The sequence below is a fragment of the Pseudophryne corroboree genome, chromosome 3, assembly GCF_028390025.1.
Source record: "Pseudophryne corroboree isolate aPseCor3 chromosome 3, aPseCor3.hap2, whole genome shotgun sequence".
Classification (NCBI taxonomy): Eukaryota; Metazoa; Chordata; class Amphibia; order Anura; family Myobatrachidae; genus Pseudophryne; species Pseudophryne corroboree.
In genome coordinates, this window is record NC_086446.1 from 636,613,460 (window position 1) to 636,634,118 (window position 20,659).

Here is a 20,659-nt window from a genome sequence, read left to right on the forward strand (position 1 = left end):
CTGCCGCGGCCTCCGTTGTCATCCACGAGTATCAGCATACATTTCTCAGTCTGGCGTCTCCTGTCCTCTGCGGCCGGCGCCGCCATTGCAGTTATGTTTCCACATGGTTTCCTAAACCAGTTTTCCCTCCAAGTTCTAACATGGGCGCAGCCATGTTGGATTCAATCACATGCTTCAGTACCTTCAATTCACTGCCTGGAAATCTGCATAATTGCCCAGCCAATACCTGCATTGCTGTAGGTATAAGTATCCTGTGCCTGGGCCAGCAAATGGTCAGTGCTTTGTTTGTCATACCTTGTTCCAGTCTCTCTCCTGTGGTTGTGTCTCCAGGTTCCAGCTCCTGTCTCCAGCATCCACTAAAGAGACCCGCACCTGCCTACCATCCTGCGGTGCAGCCTGACTCTGCAGTCCTCCGTGGCTGATTCAGTTTCCAGCTTCCAGCTATTTCATCTGCTTCCAGCAGTATCCACTACCACCGGTAATCATCCTTCAATTCCTCTGTTTCCACGCTCCCTAGCATCTTACTATATTCACTCTGTGTTTCATCACCTGGCTGGTTCCACCCAGCATTCATTCAGTGACTTTATCATCTGGCTGATTCCATTCCGCATCCACTCCGTGTCTTACCACCTGGCTGGTTCCATCCAGCAATTACAACAGCTGATTCAAGTTACCTAACTTCATCTGTTCCATCTACTGGCATTTTCCTTGGATATCTTCACTACTACAGCCAGGCCTGGTAAGGTTATTCCATCTAAGGACTGTAAAAGCTGTTCTTACCTACCAGTGTCCCGTGTAACCATTTCATGGTCAGAGTGCTCCAGGAATCATATTATTTATTATTGCCATTATTTACCTTGAATGCTGTTTGTTTACACGGAGTCTGTTAATAAACTTTTATTTTGACTTTTACCTGGTTGTCATGGTCACACCTTCGGGTTTCCTTTTAACACTTACATGTCCAGGGGTCTGATTAAACCTCCCCGGTTTAAGTTACTCTCAGCCCCTACATCTGAGGCTTTCTCCTGTCAGCCAAAACCCTCAGTTGTGACAGTAAGCACTGACCAATGGTCAAACCGAGAGGGTGAATCAGGACTTGGAAGCCTTCCTCCGCATTTTTGTGTCTTCCTCCCAAGATGACTGGGTTCAACTCCTTCCTTGGGCCGAGTTTAGCCACAACAATCAATACCATTCCTCATCCTCCTCAACACCATTCTTCATCAACTATGGATTTCACCCTAAGGTTCCAGAATTCCAACCGCTTCCAGCAACTTCTGTTCCAGCAGTGGATGTCACCTTGCGTCAGTTTTCAAACAACTGGAAGAATGTCCGCGCAGCCCTGCTTAAAGCCTCATTTAGGTACAAGAAGTTTGCCGATAGGAAGCGTAGAGCGGTTCCTGCTCTCAAGGTGGGTGATCGAGTATGGTTGTCCACGAAGAATTTGAGGTTGAGAGTTCCCAGCATGAAATTTGCTCCTCGTTACCTCGGTCCTTTTAAAATTGAACAAGTCATCAATCCTGTTGCTTACAGACTCCAGTTACCTCCCTTCTTGAAAATACCCAGGACATTCCATGTTTCCCTGTTGAAACCGCTGATCCTGAATCGGTTTCATTCTGCACTTCCTCCAACTCCTAAAGTTCAGACTCAACGGGGAATCGAGTATGAGGTGGCCAAGATTCTGGACTCACGTTTCTGTTACGGTCAGTTGAAGTATCTTATTGACTGGAAGGGCTATGGTCCTGAAGAACGCTCTTGGACCAATGCGTCTGATGTCCATGCTCCTGCCTTGGTCCGGAATTTCCACTCGAAGTTTCCTCTAAAGCCTAAGAAGCGTCCTGGGGCCACTCCTAAAGGGGGGGTGCTGTCACGATCCGGGTATCTGGACGCCATTACCTGCCTTTCAGATGTCTCCTGAGGCTCGCTCAGCGTTCCAAGGCCGGATCTCATCTGTGTCCACATACTGCACATTCCTCCTGTCACGCTGAGATGCTGTCACAGCGGCGCCATGTTTGAATCCTGCATGGCGTCTCCCATTCTCCGCGGCCTCCGCCGCCGCTCCTGTGTTATAGGTGCAGGTTGTCAGTGTGGTGTTCCATGCCTGCCGCGGCCTCCGTTGTCATCCACGAGTATCAGCATACATTTCTCAGTCTGGCGTCTCCTGTCCTCTGCGGCCGGCGCCGCCATTGCAGTTATGTTTCCACATGGTTTCCTAAACCAGTTTTCCCTCCAAGTTCTAACATGGGCGCAGCCATGTTGGATTCAATCACATGCTTCAGTTCCTCCAATCCACTGCCTGGAAATCTGCATAATTGCCCAGCCAATACCTGCATTGCTGCAGGTATAAGTATCCTGTGCCTGGGCCAGCAAATGGTAAGTGCTATGTTTGTCATACCTTGTTCCAGTCTCTCTCCTGTGGTTGTGTCTCCAGGTTCCAGCTCCTGTCTCCAGCATCCACTAAAGAGACCCGCACCTGCCTACCATCCTGCGGTGCAGCCTGACTCTGCAGTCCTCCGTGGCTGATTCAGTTTCCAGCTTCCAGCTATTTCATCTGCTTCCAGCAGTATCCACTACCACCGGTAATCATCCTTCAATTCCTCTGTTTCCACGCTCTCTAGCATCTTACTATATTCACTCCGTGTTTCATCACCTGGCTGGTTCCACCCAGCATTCATTCAGTGACTTTATCATCTGGCTGATTCCATTCCGCATCCACTCCGTGTCTTACCACCTGGCTGGTTCCATCCAGCAATTACAACAGCTGATTCAAGTTACCTAACTTCATCTGTTCCATCTACTGGCATGTTCCTTGGATATCTTCACTACTACAGCCAGGCCTGGTAAGGTTATTCCATCTAAGGACTGTAACAGCTGTTCTTACCTACCAGTGTCCCGTGTAACCATTTCATGGTCAGAGTGCTCCAGGAATCATATTATTTATTATTGCCATTATTTACCTTGAATGCTGTTTGTTTACACGGAGTCTGTTAATAAACTTTTATTTTGACTTTTACCTGGTTGTCATGGTCACACCTTCGGGTTTCCTTTTAACACTTACATGTCCAGGGGTCTGATTAAACCTCCCCGGTTTAAGTTACTCTCAGCCCCTACAACTGAGGCTTTCTCCTGTCAGCCAAAACCCTCAGTTGTGACAGTTAGACGCATCAATGTAAGAGAACATTATGTCTGAATTCTAAGTACAGTATTCAAAATTCAATATTTTATTTAACACCTCATCTTTTGTTATGTGCTGAGGGACTTATTTAGAGATGGATGCCAATGCATTCACAGCTGCAAATTTTATGCAGCAGATGTTCAAATATATACAAAAGCGATAGCCACTTGGAAATTTATTGATGCCCCCCCCGGTGGCTTTGCAGGTCCAAGCAACTGCGTGCACAAAGCTATAATCAACCATGTAAGCAACTCTATGGTAGCTCAGAATTGTAGCAGTAAATAAGATGCTGGTGCCATGTTTTCTGTGTAAGGGATTGAAGTTGTAGACTGAGACACTCTCCACAGTCGCATCTGTGTTTTTGCTGTCACTCACAGTAACCACCACCCCCAAAATGGTCCCTGACGGTCAATCACTTTGCAAATAGCCTCATTCAGTTATCTGCTTTCAGACAATTTTTTCCATTGCAGGGCTGTGATGTTTATATTCAACAGTGAGCCATAAAGGAGTCAAGGAATAAAGAAATCTGCTCCCCCAACACAGAGGTATTGTTTCTGCAGGCAAAGGGAATAGGAAGCATATCCACAGCAACAGAAGATAATTCAGATCAAAACCAAATAAAAATAGGCAGAGAGAAGAACATAGCTAGGAACAGAAAAAGCACAAACAAAACTCTAAAAGCTATGTGTGCAAATGCTAGGAGCTTAGGAAATAAAATCCCAGAACTAACTGCAATAATGACAAGGGATGATCTAGACATTGTGGCAATTACAGAGTCATGGTACAATGAAAATCATGACTGGGACATAGCTATACCGGGATATACTTTATTTAGGAAGGACATAATTGGAAAAATCGGAGGAGGGGTAGCAATGTATGTAAAAAATGCCATAAATACTACATTAATACAAAGTACTGAAGAAAAAACTGAGGCCCTTTGGGTGACCATAGAAACAGGGGAAAAGTTGATTATTCGTATTGGCGTGATATACAGGCCACCAGGTCAGGAAGAGGAACTTGACAAGAACCTATTGCAGGACATAACTAAAATGGCATTAAAAGGAGAGGTAATAATCATGGGAGACTTTAATCTTCCTGATGTAAACTGGGAGGTGTCTGTTGCTAGTTCCACTAGAAGTAGGAACATTTTAAATTCCCTTCAGGGAGCATCCCTCCACCAATTGGTGAGGGAGCCCACTCGGAAAGACGCAATATTAGACTTAATACTTACAAATGGAGACAGATTATCGGACGTAAAAGTGGGTGAAAACCTGGGATCCAGTGATCATCAAGCAGTATGGTTCAGCATTAAGACAGAGACTGACTCGTCCCATACAAAAACAAAGGTGTTGGATTTTAGGAAGGCTGATTTTGTAGGGATGGGAAAATGTGTAAGCGATTCTTTGGCAGAGTGGAGGAACTTGGAAACAGTGCAGGAGAGGTGGGAAACATTAAAATGTGCAATATTGAAGGCAACAGACCTTTGTATCAAAACTGTTAGGAAAAACACAAGGAAAAGGAAGCCAGTGTGGTTTGCAAAAGAAGTAGCAAATATTGTGAGAGCAAAAAAGATGACTTTTAGGAAATATAAGCAGACACAAAATAATGAAGACAAAAAGATATATCTTGTTAGACAGAAGGAGACAAAAAAGGTAATCAGATGTGCAAAGGCACAAGCTGAGGAGAAAATGGCCCAGTCAGTGGGTAAAGGAGGCAAAACTTTTTTTAGGTATATAAGCGAAAGGAGAAAAACAAAAGGTGAAATTATAAAACTAAAGACGGACACTGGGAGTCTTGTTGAAGGAGACAATTTAATAGCAGATCATCTTAATGATTATTTTTGCTCAGTATTTACTACTGAAAGAGAGGGGAAGGGGCCACAGTTAAGTTGCAGGGATATTCAGGAAAATGAAACAAGTACATTTACAGAGGAGAAGGTCCTAACAGAACTCTCAAAGCTGAAAGTGGACAAATCTATGGGGCCAGATGGGATACATCCAAGGATACTAAAATAACTTAAAGAGGTGCTGGTAGCACCATTGACAGAATTATTCGACCAGTCATTAGCTACAGGAGTAATTCCAGGGGACTGGAAAAGAGCAAACGTAGTCCCACTGCACAAAAGTGGAAGCAAGGAAGAGGCAAACAACTACAGACCAGTGAGTCTTACATCAGTAGTAGGGAAATTGATGGAAACACTCTTAAAAGAAAGAGTTGTAGATTATCTCAAATCCGGCAATTTACTGGATCCCAAACAGCATGGATTCACTGGGGGGAGATCATGTCAAACAAATCTTATTGACTTTTTTGATTGTGTGACTAAAGTGATGGATAAAGGTGGAGCCATGGATATAGCTTATCTAGACTTTAGTAAGGCTTTTGACACAGTTCCACATCGCAGACTGCTAAATAAACTTGAAAGTTTGGGATTGGATATTAGGATTATTGAATGGATAAGATCTTGGTTGAAGGATAGAAAACAGAGAGTTGTGGTAAATGGAGTGCATTCACAGGAGGGAAATGTTACCAGTGGAGTACCCCAGGGATCTGTACTTGGACCAGTGCTTTTTAATATCTTTATTGGTGACATTGCAAATGGCATTAAAGGGAAAGTATGCCTTTTTGCAGATGACACAAAGGTATGCAACAGGGTAGACACACCAGGTGGGGTAAATCAAATGATTGAGGATCTAGGTAGACTAGAGGAATGGTCAAGAGTCTGGCAATTACAGTTTAATGCCAAAAAATGCAAAATCATGCACTTGGGTCTCAAAAATCCTAAAGCTAAATACAGTATTAATGGCACTATACTGGAAACTACTGAGGAGGAAAGGGATCTAGGAGTCACTATTTCAGATGACTTAAAGGCAGGTAAGCAATGTAACAAGGCAATGAGGAAGGCTAGTCAGATGCTTGGCTGCATTGGGAGAGGAATCAGCAGCATAAAGAAAGAAGTAATAATGCCACTGTATAGGTCATTGGTACGGCCTCATCTAGAATACTGTATTCAGTTCTGGAGGCCATATCTTCAAAAGGATATTAATACATTAGAAACTGTACAAAGGAGGGCAACTAAAATGGTGCATTGCCTACATCACAAAACATACCCAGAAAGACTGAGAAATCTCAATATGTATAGTTTGGAGCAGAGAAGGGAAAGGGGGGACATGATAGAAACTTTCAAATATATCAAGGGTTTTAACAAAGTCCAGGAGGGAAACATTCTCCAAATGAAGAGAAGCAATAGGACACGAGGACATGCACTGAGACTGGAGGGGGGGAGGTTCAGGGGAAATTTGCGGAAAAATTATTTCACAGAAAGGGTAGTGGACAAGTGGAATAGCCTCCCATCAGAGGTGGTAGAGGCTAAGACAGTAGAGCAATTTAAACATGCATGGGATAGACATAAGGATATCCTTACAAAGAAATTAGGATCAAATAAGGTTAGAGATAAAAATAATATAAAAAAAAAGGGGCAGACTAGATGGGCCAAGTGGTTCTTATCTGCCGACAAATTCTATGTTTCTATGTTTCTATCTACTTTTTGAATCTCATTGTATATTACTCATATTGTGCCAGATTCCGGGCTGCTTGCAATTCCTTCTTTGAACTGATCTTGCAATTTCTACCACAAAGCACATGTATCAAGACCTGCAAATGCAACCAGGCCCAATAACTGGAATGTAATACTAGAAAGATTTACATAAGCTTCTAAATTGTTGCAAATTGTGTTGATGTTTGGATGATTTCAGACTTACAATTGGCAGATATAATGCACAGCGATTTGGAGGGGGAGGAATCAAGCTGCTGTCAATGTTTAGGGTGCTCAAAACCTAAACACCGCAGAACAGAAAGTGAAAAAATAATAAATAAATACACAGAAAATTCCCTGCTCCTCATACAGTTTGGAACAACACATATGAGTCGTTTACTCCCTCCTTTCCTTGTGACAACTCTTGGGGTCTATTTACTAAGGGGTCTATTTATTGGGCCCTGGATAGAGATGGGGTGGATGGGGATGGGGTGCCGGCTGGTTGGATCCTAGCTGTCATTTTCCATACCCAGCCTGTGATGTGGCAGTTGGGAGCGGGTTGGCTGGTGCTTTGTCTGTATCCACTGTGTCTGCATCCTGTGCTTAGGACCCCTATGCCTTGTTGCCTGATGGGGTGGATGGAGATAGGGTGCTGGCTGGTCAGCTCCTGGCTGCCATGTTACAGGCTGTGCTTGAAAAAGTACAGTTGCAATCTTGTTGGTTGGTTCTTTATCTCTCTCCAAGGGCAATATGTAATAACATGTAATATGCCTTGGAAATTATTGCTGTTTCAAAAATATGGGCAGGCTCACAAAAATTCCAGATCAGCCTGCACATGGCTGACTATGACAAATTACCACAAGGCTTACTAAATAGACCACAATTTCCCAGAAGCATGGAAGAGAAAATGCAGAAACCATAGTGCAATATTAATTTGATTCCATATGTAAAAGGTATTACAAAAGATGAAAGCACACTCACATGATAAAAAATCCCCATAAAACAACTAGTAATTAACAAGTAAATGACATCAGTCTTCCTCATTTGTGTCACAGCCCCTACAGATAACAATGGATATACAGTAGGGTATATCAACAAAAACAAGCACCAGGAACAAGCTTTCACATGATGAATAATATCACTCCTAACGGTGATTGTGATAAAGCACAGATGGACACCAAGTAGGAAGATCCCTACTGCCAATTTCACCAAGTTGCTGCATAGATTGAGGAGGCGATATAACAAAGCTTGGAGAGAGATGGGGTACCAACCACTCAGATCCTAATTACCATGTTACAGGATGTAACAAATGAATAACAAGTGGCGCTTGACAATCAGAAAAGTAAAAAACATTTATTTATATAAAATATATCTGGATTACAACAACCTCCCGGGAGTGAGAAACAATATTAAAAATGTCACAATGATATGGATATGCACTGCATTATAACTTCATAATCAATTTATAGAACATGAATTATAAGTAATCTTATTCACATGTGACTATTTCTTAGTAACACCTGGAAGGTTTTAGACCATACTGGGTTCACTATGTGCACACAATAAATGTAAAATGTATAAAGCTGTAAAATGCTTAATCTAAACAAGAGTCACTCACGGCTGTATGTTTTGAAGGGATTGTATATATCACAAATCCATGGCAATGTGCAGCTGGTGCAAGAGAGAATAATTTAAAAAATACAACCTCCGCTGGACAGGAGCCTATTCAGTCCTTGCTCCCTGGTGTCGTCCCGCCGTCCCGACAGAGACACACACCAGAGTCTCAGCGGATGCAACTGATGCCGCGCCGTGCAGGGAGTCCTGACAAGCCGTCCCCGCTGATCCACACCACCTCCGGTACCTCCACACTTTCAAGATGGAGGCTGTATGCTGATAATCCGGAGTATCTATATTGATTTCTGTGGGTGTATTCGGCCAACAAACGGCCTGTCTTTAGTGAAACAGACACCCGGTGTGAATTCTATGCACCGGTCTGCGCCGGGCTGAGGGGAACGGCACCTGTAGCTTCTACCTCCCCGATTTGAGGTGGATGGCTGGGGCTGTAGGAATATGAGCTGTAGTGCAGGTATTCCTAATTGCGGTGATAAAACCTGGCTCCTGTGCACGGTTTGGAAGTATTGCAGCAACAGGCAGTGTTGATCCTTGAGAAACAAAATCCTGTATCCTTAACGCGTTTCAACGCCAACAGGGCGTCTTTTTCGAAAGGCAGGTATCTGCCTTTCGAAAAAGACGCCCTGTTGGCGTTGAAACGCGTTAAGGATACAGGATTTTGTTTCTCAAGGATCAACACTGCCTGTTGCTGCAATACTTCCAAACCGTGCACAGGAGCCAGGTTTTATCACCGCAAATAGGAATACCTGCACTACAGCTCATATTCCTACAGCCCCAGCCATCCACCTCAAATCGGGGAGGTAGAAGCTACAGGTGCCGTTCCCCTCAGCCCGGTGCAGACCGGTGCATAGAGTTCACACCGGGTGTCTGTTTCACTAAAGACAGGCCGTTTGTTGGCCGAATACACCCACAGAAATCAATATAGATACTCCGGATTATCAGCATACAGCCTCCATCTTGAAAGTGTGGAGGTACCGGAGGTGGTGTGGATCAGCGGGGACGGCTTGTCGGGACTCCCTGCACGGCGCGGCATCAGTTGCATCCGCTGAGACTCTGGTGTGTGTCTCTGTCGGGACGGCGGGACGACACCAGGGAGCAAGGACTGAATAGGCTCCTGTCCAGCGGAGGTTGTATTTTTTTAATTATTCTCTCTTGCACCAGCTGCACATTGCCATGGATTTGTGATATATACAATCCCTTCAAAACATACAGCCGTGAGTGACTCTTGTTTAGATTAAGCATTTTACAGCTTTATACATTTTACATTTATTGTGTGCACATAGTGAACCCAGTATGGTCTAAAACCTTCCAGGTGTTACTAAGAAATAGTCACATGTGAATAAGATTACTTATAATTCATGTTCTATAAATTGATTATGAAGTTATAATGCAGTGCATATCCATATCATTGTGACATTTTTAATATTGTTTCTCACTCCCGGGAGGTTGTTGTAATCCAGATATATTTTATATAAATAAATGTTTTTTACTTTTCTGATTGTCAAGCGCCACTTGTTATTCATTTGTTAGTTTTGTTTTAAGGGACTGGCAATTCCCTTCTACAGGAGGCTGCTGACAATCTTAGTGCAGTGCTATTCACCTGAGCGCATAGTTTTTTCTTTCTTCATGTTACAGGGTGTGTCTGGAAACTTTCAGTTAGGAGCTGACTAATTGGTACCTTATCTCTCTCCACTTTATCACTCTCCAAGGTTTGGTAACTATCCCTGGTTGTTCACTCAATGCCAGTTTTATAGCTATTTACATATATCTTCCTTATTTTTAACTTTACTTTTGTGTTATTTGTCTACTTAAAAAAAACCTCTACACACTGAAATCTATTCATGTATTAAAGTAAATTATAAATATATTCACTACACAATTCCTCAAACCCATGGAGGTGAATAAGCAATTATAAAAATAAAAGTGAATATATGGTTTACAGATACTGTATAAAGAGAACAAAGTGACCATGTTCAAAAAAAGGTCTATCTTGTAGTCTCTAATGATATTGTATAATTCCAACTGGATTCTAATGAAATGATAATTCCTTTATGATAAAAAATGGAGCAGTCTTTTAATTAAAAACAGAAAGGTAAAATATATTTATCAAATCTCAAAAAAAAGACCTGCATACGGGATCCTGTCAGGATTGGGATCCCGGTAATCGAAATACAGTCACCAAAATCCTGACACTCCTCTTAATGCTGGCACCAGAATCCCAACTAGTATCCCAATCCAGGCGCCGGTATTCCGACACCTGGGATCTTGAATGAGACACTGCCGGACCACTAGAGAGGTAAGCCATGGGGGTGATTCGGTTTAGGCTGCAGAGGGGGGGGGTAGTGTTAGGCTCTGGGGAAGGGGGATTAGGTTTAGGCTGCAGGGAGGAGGGGTTAGGTTTAGGCACCACCAGGGAGGATTAGGGTTGGCTGCGGGTGGGGGGGTTAGGTTTTGGCTGTGGGAAGAGAGAGTTCGGAATAGAGGGGCATTGGGCATATACTTACCTTCCCCCTGTTGGGATTCTCTTCTGACCACCAGAATCCCAACCGCCGGCATTTAGAACCCAACCCCTGCATACAGTATGCAACTTACTGTAATTACAGGAAAATCAGGCTCATAGGAATCTCAGTTGGATCTCCACTTGGGTTTGCACATAGGACAAGTTTTGTGCATGCATGTCATTGGCATGTATACAGAACTGTGGGCGATTCAGCAGGGACCATATCCGGTCAGCCAGATATCTTGCACTTAGGACAAAGCTGGTACAAATGTGTGCTGATAAAGATAATGACAAGTAGAGATCTGCATTTACTTCTGAAAATGTAAAGCAGCAGCAAAGAAACAGATAGTAGTGGCACTCCTATTCTTAAAGTCCAATTGGGTGATATAAATACGGTTAACAACATATTTGCCTACCCGCCTGCAAGTTGTGGGAGAATCATGATTTTTTGGGCAGTCCCTCGCACTCATGGAAGAGTATCCAGATCTCCCACATCCCCCCCCCCCCCCGCTTCATAATGAGCAGGAAGGATGAAGAGATTATACCCAGGATTCTCGGCTCTGTGGACTGGTGGGGCTAAATTATGCAAATTTGCCTCATTTAGCTCCTCCTCATGTACCAGCAAATCATGGCATTTTGGGGGTAGGGACTAGTGACTGACACCCCACAGAGAGCCACCCCACAGAGCTGCATGCAGCATCTCCTCCTCTCTGTGCTTCTCCCGGAGAGGAGACTTAAAAAGTAGGTAACTATGGTTAACAAGTTTATAAAGTGCATTTGTCTTTAAGAACTACTGTATATACCGCTCTCTCTCCACATTATTCTGGTGACACACGGTTGTAGTACTGGAGCTACAGAGCTTTACTGTACAGGGAACACCACCACTTTTCATTGCTTCTACTCGCTGCTACACATACTGAATAACTGTTAGTCAATGTATGCCTAATTATCATCTATGCGGATCAATTGATTTTAGCTTTAAGTCTGGATGTAATTATCAGCTCCATTCACACAGAGGTACTCTTATCTTCCCACAATAGTTATTGGATATTGCTAATTCTTGTACGTTTGTTGGTCTTCACTTTGATATATTCATAGACTTGTCTATTTACAGTTGTATATAAGTTTAAGGTGTGATGTCCCCTTGATATAATAATAATAAGATGAATCTGCATGGTGGACTACAAGCTTGATACATCATTTTTAATACTTTTTCCATTCTGTTCCAGTGGTAAGATACCCCTACTGAGGTTTAATGAAGAGACAAAATGCGCAGGTAAAAGAAACTGTACGTTCCATTACAAAACTCGCAATTGAACACTAATATCCCTAGAATGGGCGAAATACTTTGTAATCCGCAATGGACAATCCTACAGTTGTTTTATTACAAAAATTCTATTATGCAAATATTACTCGGATACTGTGCGACTTTGTTTTCTTTTATTACAATTTTATATGTTTGTATTATTTATGCAGCCATTTGCATAATTTTATGGGTGTTGATCTATGATACAGTAGTTCGGGTATGTTATTCTAGGAGAAGGCATCAGTACATTTATTGCAGAATGGTCCACATCAAAACTAAGCACCTTTAACCTCACAAGAAAATAAAACTCATTTTACAGTTTAAAGTAATAATAATAATAATAATAATAATAATAATAACAACAACAACAACAACAACAACAACAACAACAACACATCATACTGTAACTAGTCCACCCTTGCAATGTACTGTACTTTGTAGGATACATTTTCATTAGATAACAAACATTATACTAGTGCCCTCTGGCAGTCTCTATTTGTTAGCTATGAAACAGGCCTCTTATATTCAAACTCAGCCCTCTGCAGCAGTTCAGCATTGGCCCTGTTGATGATCCCTTGTGTGTAGCACAAAAACGTATGCCCCCACAGTACCCAAGTGCATTACTGCACCTATAACTGTAAGAGGCTCTTCTGGCTTGTTTCATCCAACTGGACAACTAGAACTTATTTTCAGAAAAGGTCCCAATCCAAACAACCGTGCTTACTAACACCTCTGGTGCAGATTTCTCCCAAACTAACTGCACTAGCCCCAATTCTGGACCCTATCCAGTGGATTCCCTTCTCCACCTCAAAAATATACCCCTTCCTTACCAAACTTAACTTACCTGCCTATACAATTCCCATTTTTATTTTGTATAAGTTCAAAAACTCCAGGCATCAAACTGTTTCTTATTATATTATCAATTGCTATCAAATATACTGAAAATTGTATTTGATATGAGACTCAGCATATGCAATTATAAGTCATGTCTCAGATATGTAATATGTTTATCATAAATGCATACCTCCCAACATTTGAGTCACTGAAAACGGGAATCCTGAGGTCTGCACACAGCCGCGCAGTAAAAAGGAGTTTGGCCTATGCAAAAGGGGCGTGGCTTCATGGCAGTGTCACGATCGCAGGTAACCCCCCCCATTTTACATCACTAAAGGGGGCATGACCAGTGCTCTGTGAGCTCGGTCTCCATTGAATAGATGCTGTGTGCATGCGCACAGTGTCTATTCAATGCTGCTTTGCTAGGAAGAGCAGTGATTGACAGGATCCTCCCAACTGAACCCCCCCCCACCACCACCACTACGGAACACTGCGGCCCACGGGTGGGACAACGGGACAGTCCCAAAAAACGTGACTGTTCCGCAAAAATTGGGACAGTTGTGAGGTATGTAAATGCTTTTAATAAACAGTCTGAAAAATTAAAGAAAGAAAATCTGCTGGGAGCTCAAGAATAGTTAAAATTCCTTAATGTTGTGCATATAAACCCATAATCCAATCAAATGTGTTTGTTTGTGTACGAGTTCTGAGAGCAGAATTACAAACTTTAAATAAGATGAAAGTATTTTGATATAGTGAGAAATTCAAGTCCTGTGCTATGAATTAAGTGTACTGTACTTTCATTTATCAGTTATCGACTTATGATTTATCAGTTATTACTTGTTACAGTCAAATGTTTTAAACACACATTCAAGTGAGACTACACTACAGATAGTTAACTCTTGATGTGCAGTAGTAATAGTATTAAAAATGTTGGTACATTTTCAAACTATTAGATTTCTCAACTAAAGGAACAAATAATGTAGATTGTCACTTTACAGCAGGAAACTTGGGAATCTGCTTTAATGAACCATTAATAAAAAAAGTGGTCTTTTGACAGTCTTTGTAAAATGTAACTTAGGAAAAAAAAACACTTTAACCAAATTCACATCTTTCAACCTATTAAGGCTTTGCAAACGTTGAAGTCTCCCCAGTTATATTATTGTTAAACTGTTTTAACCTTTGGAAATAAGCCAGGACTTGAGTGGCAGGAGCACTTTCAACAAAGTCAGTGTTGAAATGCATGAAAACACCACCAGACTTAGCCTCAAACTAAAATTATACAATATATATGAAAAGGAGCTACCTGTCGAGCAGTTTCCTGGGAATCTGCCAAGATTTTTCCCTTTCCATTGTAGAAGTTTTTTCATTTATTTTAAGTACATGTACGTTTCTATTCACTGCCGCATTTTCACACAAAGTTGGACAGAGGAGTGTTGCGCAGAAATATAATAAGTGAATAGATATACAGTACTGTATGTCTGGTGAATCCTTTAGAAAGTACACCTACTGTAAGGTTTGATTCAGATTTGCACACAATTTCAATTGCCATCTTACCTGTTGCTTCTAATTTATTTCTGAATTTGTATCATTGGGTGGTAACAGGGCATTTGTATGTAGAAAGGGACTAATTCAGATGTGGTTGGAGTTGCTATCGCTGCTGCTTACATAGAAGCAGCAGTGATAGAACTAATATGGTAATGCAGCAGGAGGTGTCACGCCTTTTGCTGCATTAATGATCCAAACTGCATCCAAGTACACAGTATCGGATCTTCCCAGCACCATCGGCAGGCTGTGTGGCACATGGGGATTAGCAAGCCGACCGCGCAAGTCCTACACAAAGGCCATGAAAACTCCATCCTCTGGTAGAGACCCTGGCCTCTTCCCTTCACTGCAACACACCTACGTTTGGAGAAACAGAGGCTGTCACCGCCCCCTCCCCTCCTCCATTTGGCATCAGACTGTCAATTATTGACCTGGCCAGAAGTTATCTGTCCAGAATTTGAAAATTTCCAGAATCTGGAAGTCTGCCAAGTAAGGCTATTTCATTTTAAGTCTACTCCTTCTATGCATCCACAGTTAAGGGCATGAGAGTTTGTACTGGGCAGAACAGTGAGTTCTTCCAGTGAGGATATAGAGAGAAGATAGTGAGTATTTGTTTCATGATCCTATAAACCAAAGAACAAGAGATGAGTCTGCAGTTCCTGGTTCTATTAAATTGATAACCTAGAAGACGTTATGATCATTTCTAATAAAGTTCAATTCATATGCACTCACAGATTGGTCCTTGGATGTGCATATATAGTATCTGGACAATGTCAGATAAGGGGATTAAAAAGGGTATGCAATGGTAGGGTCCCATGAAATAGTGAGTGTGCAAGCATGTGAAAGCCACCAAAATAGCCAACTACTAGAGGAAGCATCATTTAGGCCACTGATAGGCAACTGGTATACTTCAAAGAACACACAGCCAAAATGTCCAGAACAACCACTACACTGAAAAAAATGTCTCTCACTCAATCCAACATTCAAATATGCCACATACTCTAAAATACCATACTCGCTCTTAAACTCCACTTGCCACAAAATGCCAATGCATGCCCTCATATACCCACAAGTTCTCTGAAACTCCTATGAATGGCACTCATTTACCCTCCACGTGCACTCAAACATCACTACAAGTCCTTCACATGCCACTCATTACTCCCCACATACCCTCCACATTTCTATCCCATGCTACAACAACAAGTGTCCGCAAAAGGAAGGAAAGAGGACGCATGAGAAGGTTCCTGGAATCTCAATCTCCTGGAGAAAGTTTGGGAAAGAGGTCATTGGGTGTGTGACAGTGAGGATGTCATCTGCACAGAGCTACTTTCTAGTCTTTTTTTTACCCTCATCTTTGTTGCTCAAGGCTTTCTGGCAGACACCCTAGTCAGGTGGCATTTCAAAATTTGTGTTTAAAAAAGCCAACGACAAAGAGAGTTAATAAAGAATTCTGAAAAAGGACCAGAATGTAAGTAAGAATTTCTAAATTCCGTATAGGATAAGGTCTGCCCAATAAAGCTCTAGTTCATCCTGTCCAATGACTTCTCTACATTTAGGGCCATAATTAACAAGTAGGTTCTTCTGATAGTTAACAAATAATACAAATGTGTCCTCATTAACCTGGTGTTTTGCAATATATTGCAAGAGACAATTGGTGTGACATAGACACACCAACGTGTGTAGCAAACCCAGCACTTTTACACTTTTTCCTGAATTTTGCATTGCAGCTGCACACAAATTCACATACTGTAGTGTCTTAGATACTTAGGATTAGTATTTTTTCCACATAGGAAATGCTTCAAGGACACAAATTAGGCATACCAATATACACTGGACCTCTTTCTTTTGCCTTTTTACCCAGATTAGCAACTAATTTGCACACAGAAGCTACATAAAATGCCAGACAGATAGTAAAGTACACAACTAAAACCTGTTTGCCCTGCTACCGAGGAGCAGTTTTATCATGTGCTACTCAGGGACACCAACAGCTGTGCTGGGGCCAGGTACTGGGAGTGGGGGGGTCAATGCAGGGAGGTGTGGCCATTCCCCCTCCCTAGGTTATATAGAGATAATAGCTTCTGTGTGGGAGCCTCTTGGGGGAGGGTGGCAATACCTCCCGCGATGGCAGCTGAGGGGTGTATGGCAGATGCGATCGCTCACACCCCACACATAATGCAGGGAGAGAGAGGATACTGCTTCTGCAGCTGCCTCTCTCAACCAGCGCAGTACACAATAATATGTGCTGTGATGGGGCGAGCAGCAGCAGCAGTAGGTCCTCTTTCTCTCTGCACCCAAGTGCTGTACGCTGTCTACTACAGGGAAGTGGGACCTGGGCTCCTGCCGGGCTTGGGTAAAGAGTACCTGCCCTCCCTCTACTCTCTGCACCACTGGTATTACGCTGCACTTTCAATCAGCATTTCCAGTTTTCTCTATCTTATCTAAGGTTTAGGGGACTTCAATACCCCTATTTGGGAGCTGCACCTAGCATGATTTTGATTATGTGGCAGATCCACTTTAATTTAACATATTTTTTAAACTGTGTTTCCTGAGCTCCCCTGCATGCTCAACACAAACCTTTCTTTTCTACAGTTAATGATTCTACACAGCCTGGTACCCAAACTGTTTTCTGATCTTAGTTTGCTTTGTGGCTGGTTCCAGAGGAAAGTAGGAATGGAGAGAAAAAAATAATTATAACATGGAGAGCTGATGTGGGGGAGTTTAAGGGAGTATGAGCACATAAACTGTGTGAGTTGAGGCAGACTCCAGTATACAGTAGGCCAGAGTTTTTGACTACATAAAGTATATGAAAAATACAAAGACTATATTAGAAATATCTTCTTTGTATTATTCTAATTATTTTTATAGTCAAAACGCTGGAGAAAAAAGTCTATGGCAGGTGAGGCAGCACCTCCCCTGCTTATCTTTTCCGCACATCTCTGATCAAAGCTCACCAAATGTCCAGCAGTATATACTGCTGCACATGTGTATGACCACATGCACCCTTGGGCTTATATATTGTATTTAAATCTGGCTCTGGTACTAGCCAGTGCCTCCTTAACCATTTACCTCACTGCACGTCCCTGCAGCTTGAAGCAGCTCAGTGACTACTAAATATTTCCAGAATGAACGCATGCATGGCCTTGTAATACAGAGAGTGAGGTAAAGAGGTTGATACTTTCACATCTGCCTGATGAACATTAGACCCTGCCATCATGCCAAAAGAGTCAAAATAATTAACACACAAAAGTATAAAATCCATTTGAATTTGCACTTCATTAATGACAAAAGATTTAATGTAAAATAAAACAAATACTCACAGAAAATCTATAAATCTGCTGACGTTCACGATCAACTGGTTGAAGTAATGTTAGATGGCGAGTAATTCCAGATTGGGTCACCGCAAACACTGTACTGTAGTCTGTTAAATACAAGTAGAGCTGGGGATCTTTTGTCTTTAAAAGTAAACAGAAAAAATAAAATGTGTCATTGGTATATGGAAATAATGAAGCACTTGTAGTGTTTAGATTTATCTGAATGTTGCATATCATCTTCAGTTCAAAGAGGAAAATTCAAATGCTAAAGACACAGTGTTATACTGTAGTATATATCATGAGCTGAACAGTTTCCAATTTTTTATTTTTTTTATTTTCATCAGTCTTCATTATTTTTAATTAGATACAACTCTGCATTTTTATATAAGCATAGTATACATATAATATACACCTAAGTATGGGAAGTATCATGCCTCCAACTGTCCTGATTTGAAAGAAGTTAGGATGTAGGAATGGCATCCAAGATGGCCGACTTCAAGATGGCCACCATACTGGTGACATACCCTAAAAAAGTTTTCCCCTACTACCATATCATATGTGTAGACACTGGAATCATATTTCCTTACTCATTTCCTTTTTATAATGGTGTTAGATAGATATATATATACAGGTTGAGTATCTCATATCTAAATATTCCGAAATACGGAATATTCCGAAATACGTACTTTTTTGCGTGAGAGTGAGATAGTGAAACCTTTGTTTTTTGATGGCTCAATGTACACAAACTTTGTTTAATACACACAGTTATTAAAAATATTGTATTAAATGACCTTCAGGCTGTGTGTATAAGGCGTATATGAAACATAAATGAATTGTGTGAATGTACACATACTTTGTTCAATGCACAAAGTTACAAAAAATATTGGCTAAAATGACCTTCAGGCTGTGTGTATAAGGTGTATGTAAAACATAAATGCATTCTGTGCTTAGATTTAGGTCCCATCACCATGATATCTCATTATAGGATGCAATTATTCCAAAATACGGAAAAAAAAGATATCCAAAATACCTCTGGTCCCAAGCATTTTGGATAAGGGATACTCAACCTGTATATATATATATACAGGTTGAGTCTCCCTTATCCAAAATGCTTGGGACCAGAGGTACTTTGGATATGGGATTTTTCCGTATTTTGGAATAATTGCATACCATAGTGAGATATCATGGTGATGGGACCTAAATCTAAGCACAGAATGCATTTATGTTACATATACACCTTATACACACAGCCTGAAGGTCATTTTAGCCAATATTTTTTATAACTTTGTGCATTAAACAAAGTGTGTCTACATTCACACAATTCATTTATGTTTCATATACACCTTATACACACAGCCTGAAGGTCATTTAATACAATATTTTTAATAACTTTGTGTATTAATCAAAGTTTGTGTACATTGAGACATCAAAAAACAAAGGTTTCACTATCTCACTCTCACTCAAAAAAGTCCGTATTTCGGAATATTCCGTATTTCGGAATATATGGATATGGGATACTCAACCTGTATATATATATATATATATATATATATATCTCTGTCACACACACAAACACACACAAACACACACACACACACACACACACACAAACATATAAACACATATGCATGCAATAACTCACTTTATTTGTAAAGTTTAAGTCTGATGTAAGGCTGTAATGGTTGTTCGCACTGAATGCCTTGATATATTTCACATTAAGTTGCTTTTCCTACAGAAGTGTTGGTTTTGTTATTGATCAGTGAGTTCTAAAGCTATTTTGTTGGATCATGCACAACTTTTGTATGGTTTGACTCCTACTTTACTTTATTAGTCTTCCCAGCTGCTAGTATTCAGGATATATCTTCCCAGTCCAGACCTCAGATAATCAGTGTGATCCCTTATACTAAGACACAGTGGCATATCAATGGGTACAGTGTGTGTGCTGCAGGGATTGAATCGCTACTGTGGCTGCCCACTACTTATACTCATCTGGCAGGGCCATCTATTCAGTGATATAGAGTATACAGGAAGATAACACAGGAGCAGCAAAGGTCAGTCTTTGCTTTCTGAATAGAACACTGGAAAGATAGCACTGTTAGAACAGGTATGAGGATCAGCTGCTAATATTTAGGTTACATCAAAAGAACAAAAAAACAAAGCAAGAGTTTATTGAAAGATTATTACATTTATTTTGCAGTTTCAAGTAAATAATATATGTGTAGCCACAATAAAGTTAATGTACAGGCATTTAAAATAGTTATGGGCATATTTATTTAAGTTAATATGCCTGTAGCCCCTCAAAAAAAGCTTCTTTTTTTTTGGGGGGGGACCCTTCAAAGTGTAAGCATCCCTTAGATGTAATGGTTTCAGTATGAAATACCGACGGCCGGGTTCCCGGCCGTCAGTATACCTACAGCGGAATCCCAGCCACTAGTATGCCAGCAGCTGGGTGAGTACTATAAAGCGCATTGCGGGCTTGTTATATTCTCCCTCTATGGGTGTCGTGGACACCCACAGAGGGAGAAAAGCCAGTGGCGCCAATATTCTGGCAGTGGCATTTTACCGCTAGTCGGGATTTCGGTGTCAGCATTGTGACCGCCGGGATCCCAACTAGCGGTATTGTAACTGCTTCCTGATGTTTCAGGGAGCGAATGCAGAAGTTATCTCTGATATCTGCTGTGGCGCCTCCATTATGTCTGTAACCTCCCCCCCCTCCACCCTCTTAGGTTTCTATGGGGGCTGCTAAATGGTTGGATTTACCAGTTTTGGTCCTGTCTGCTAATGCCATGTGCTGCTCGGTGTACATGCATGTACATGCGGCTCCATCTGC

General features: G+C 41.5%; 1 protein-coding gene across 2 annotated transcripts in view; it reads right to left on the minus strand.

The window, feature by feature from the left end:
* PCDH15 (protocadherin related 15) overlaps positions 1–20,659 on the minus strand; it is a 2,278,876-nt gene that overhangs the window by 929,521 nt on the left and 1,328,696 nt on the right. For both annotated transcript variants that reach the window (XM_063961739.1, XM_063961738.1), the window contains exon 13: positions 17,836–17,970. In XM_063961739.1, the coding sequence (XP_063817809.1) occupies positions 17,836–17,970 (135 nt within the window). The remainder of the gene's footprint in view (positions 1–17,835; positions 17,971–20,659) is intronic.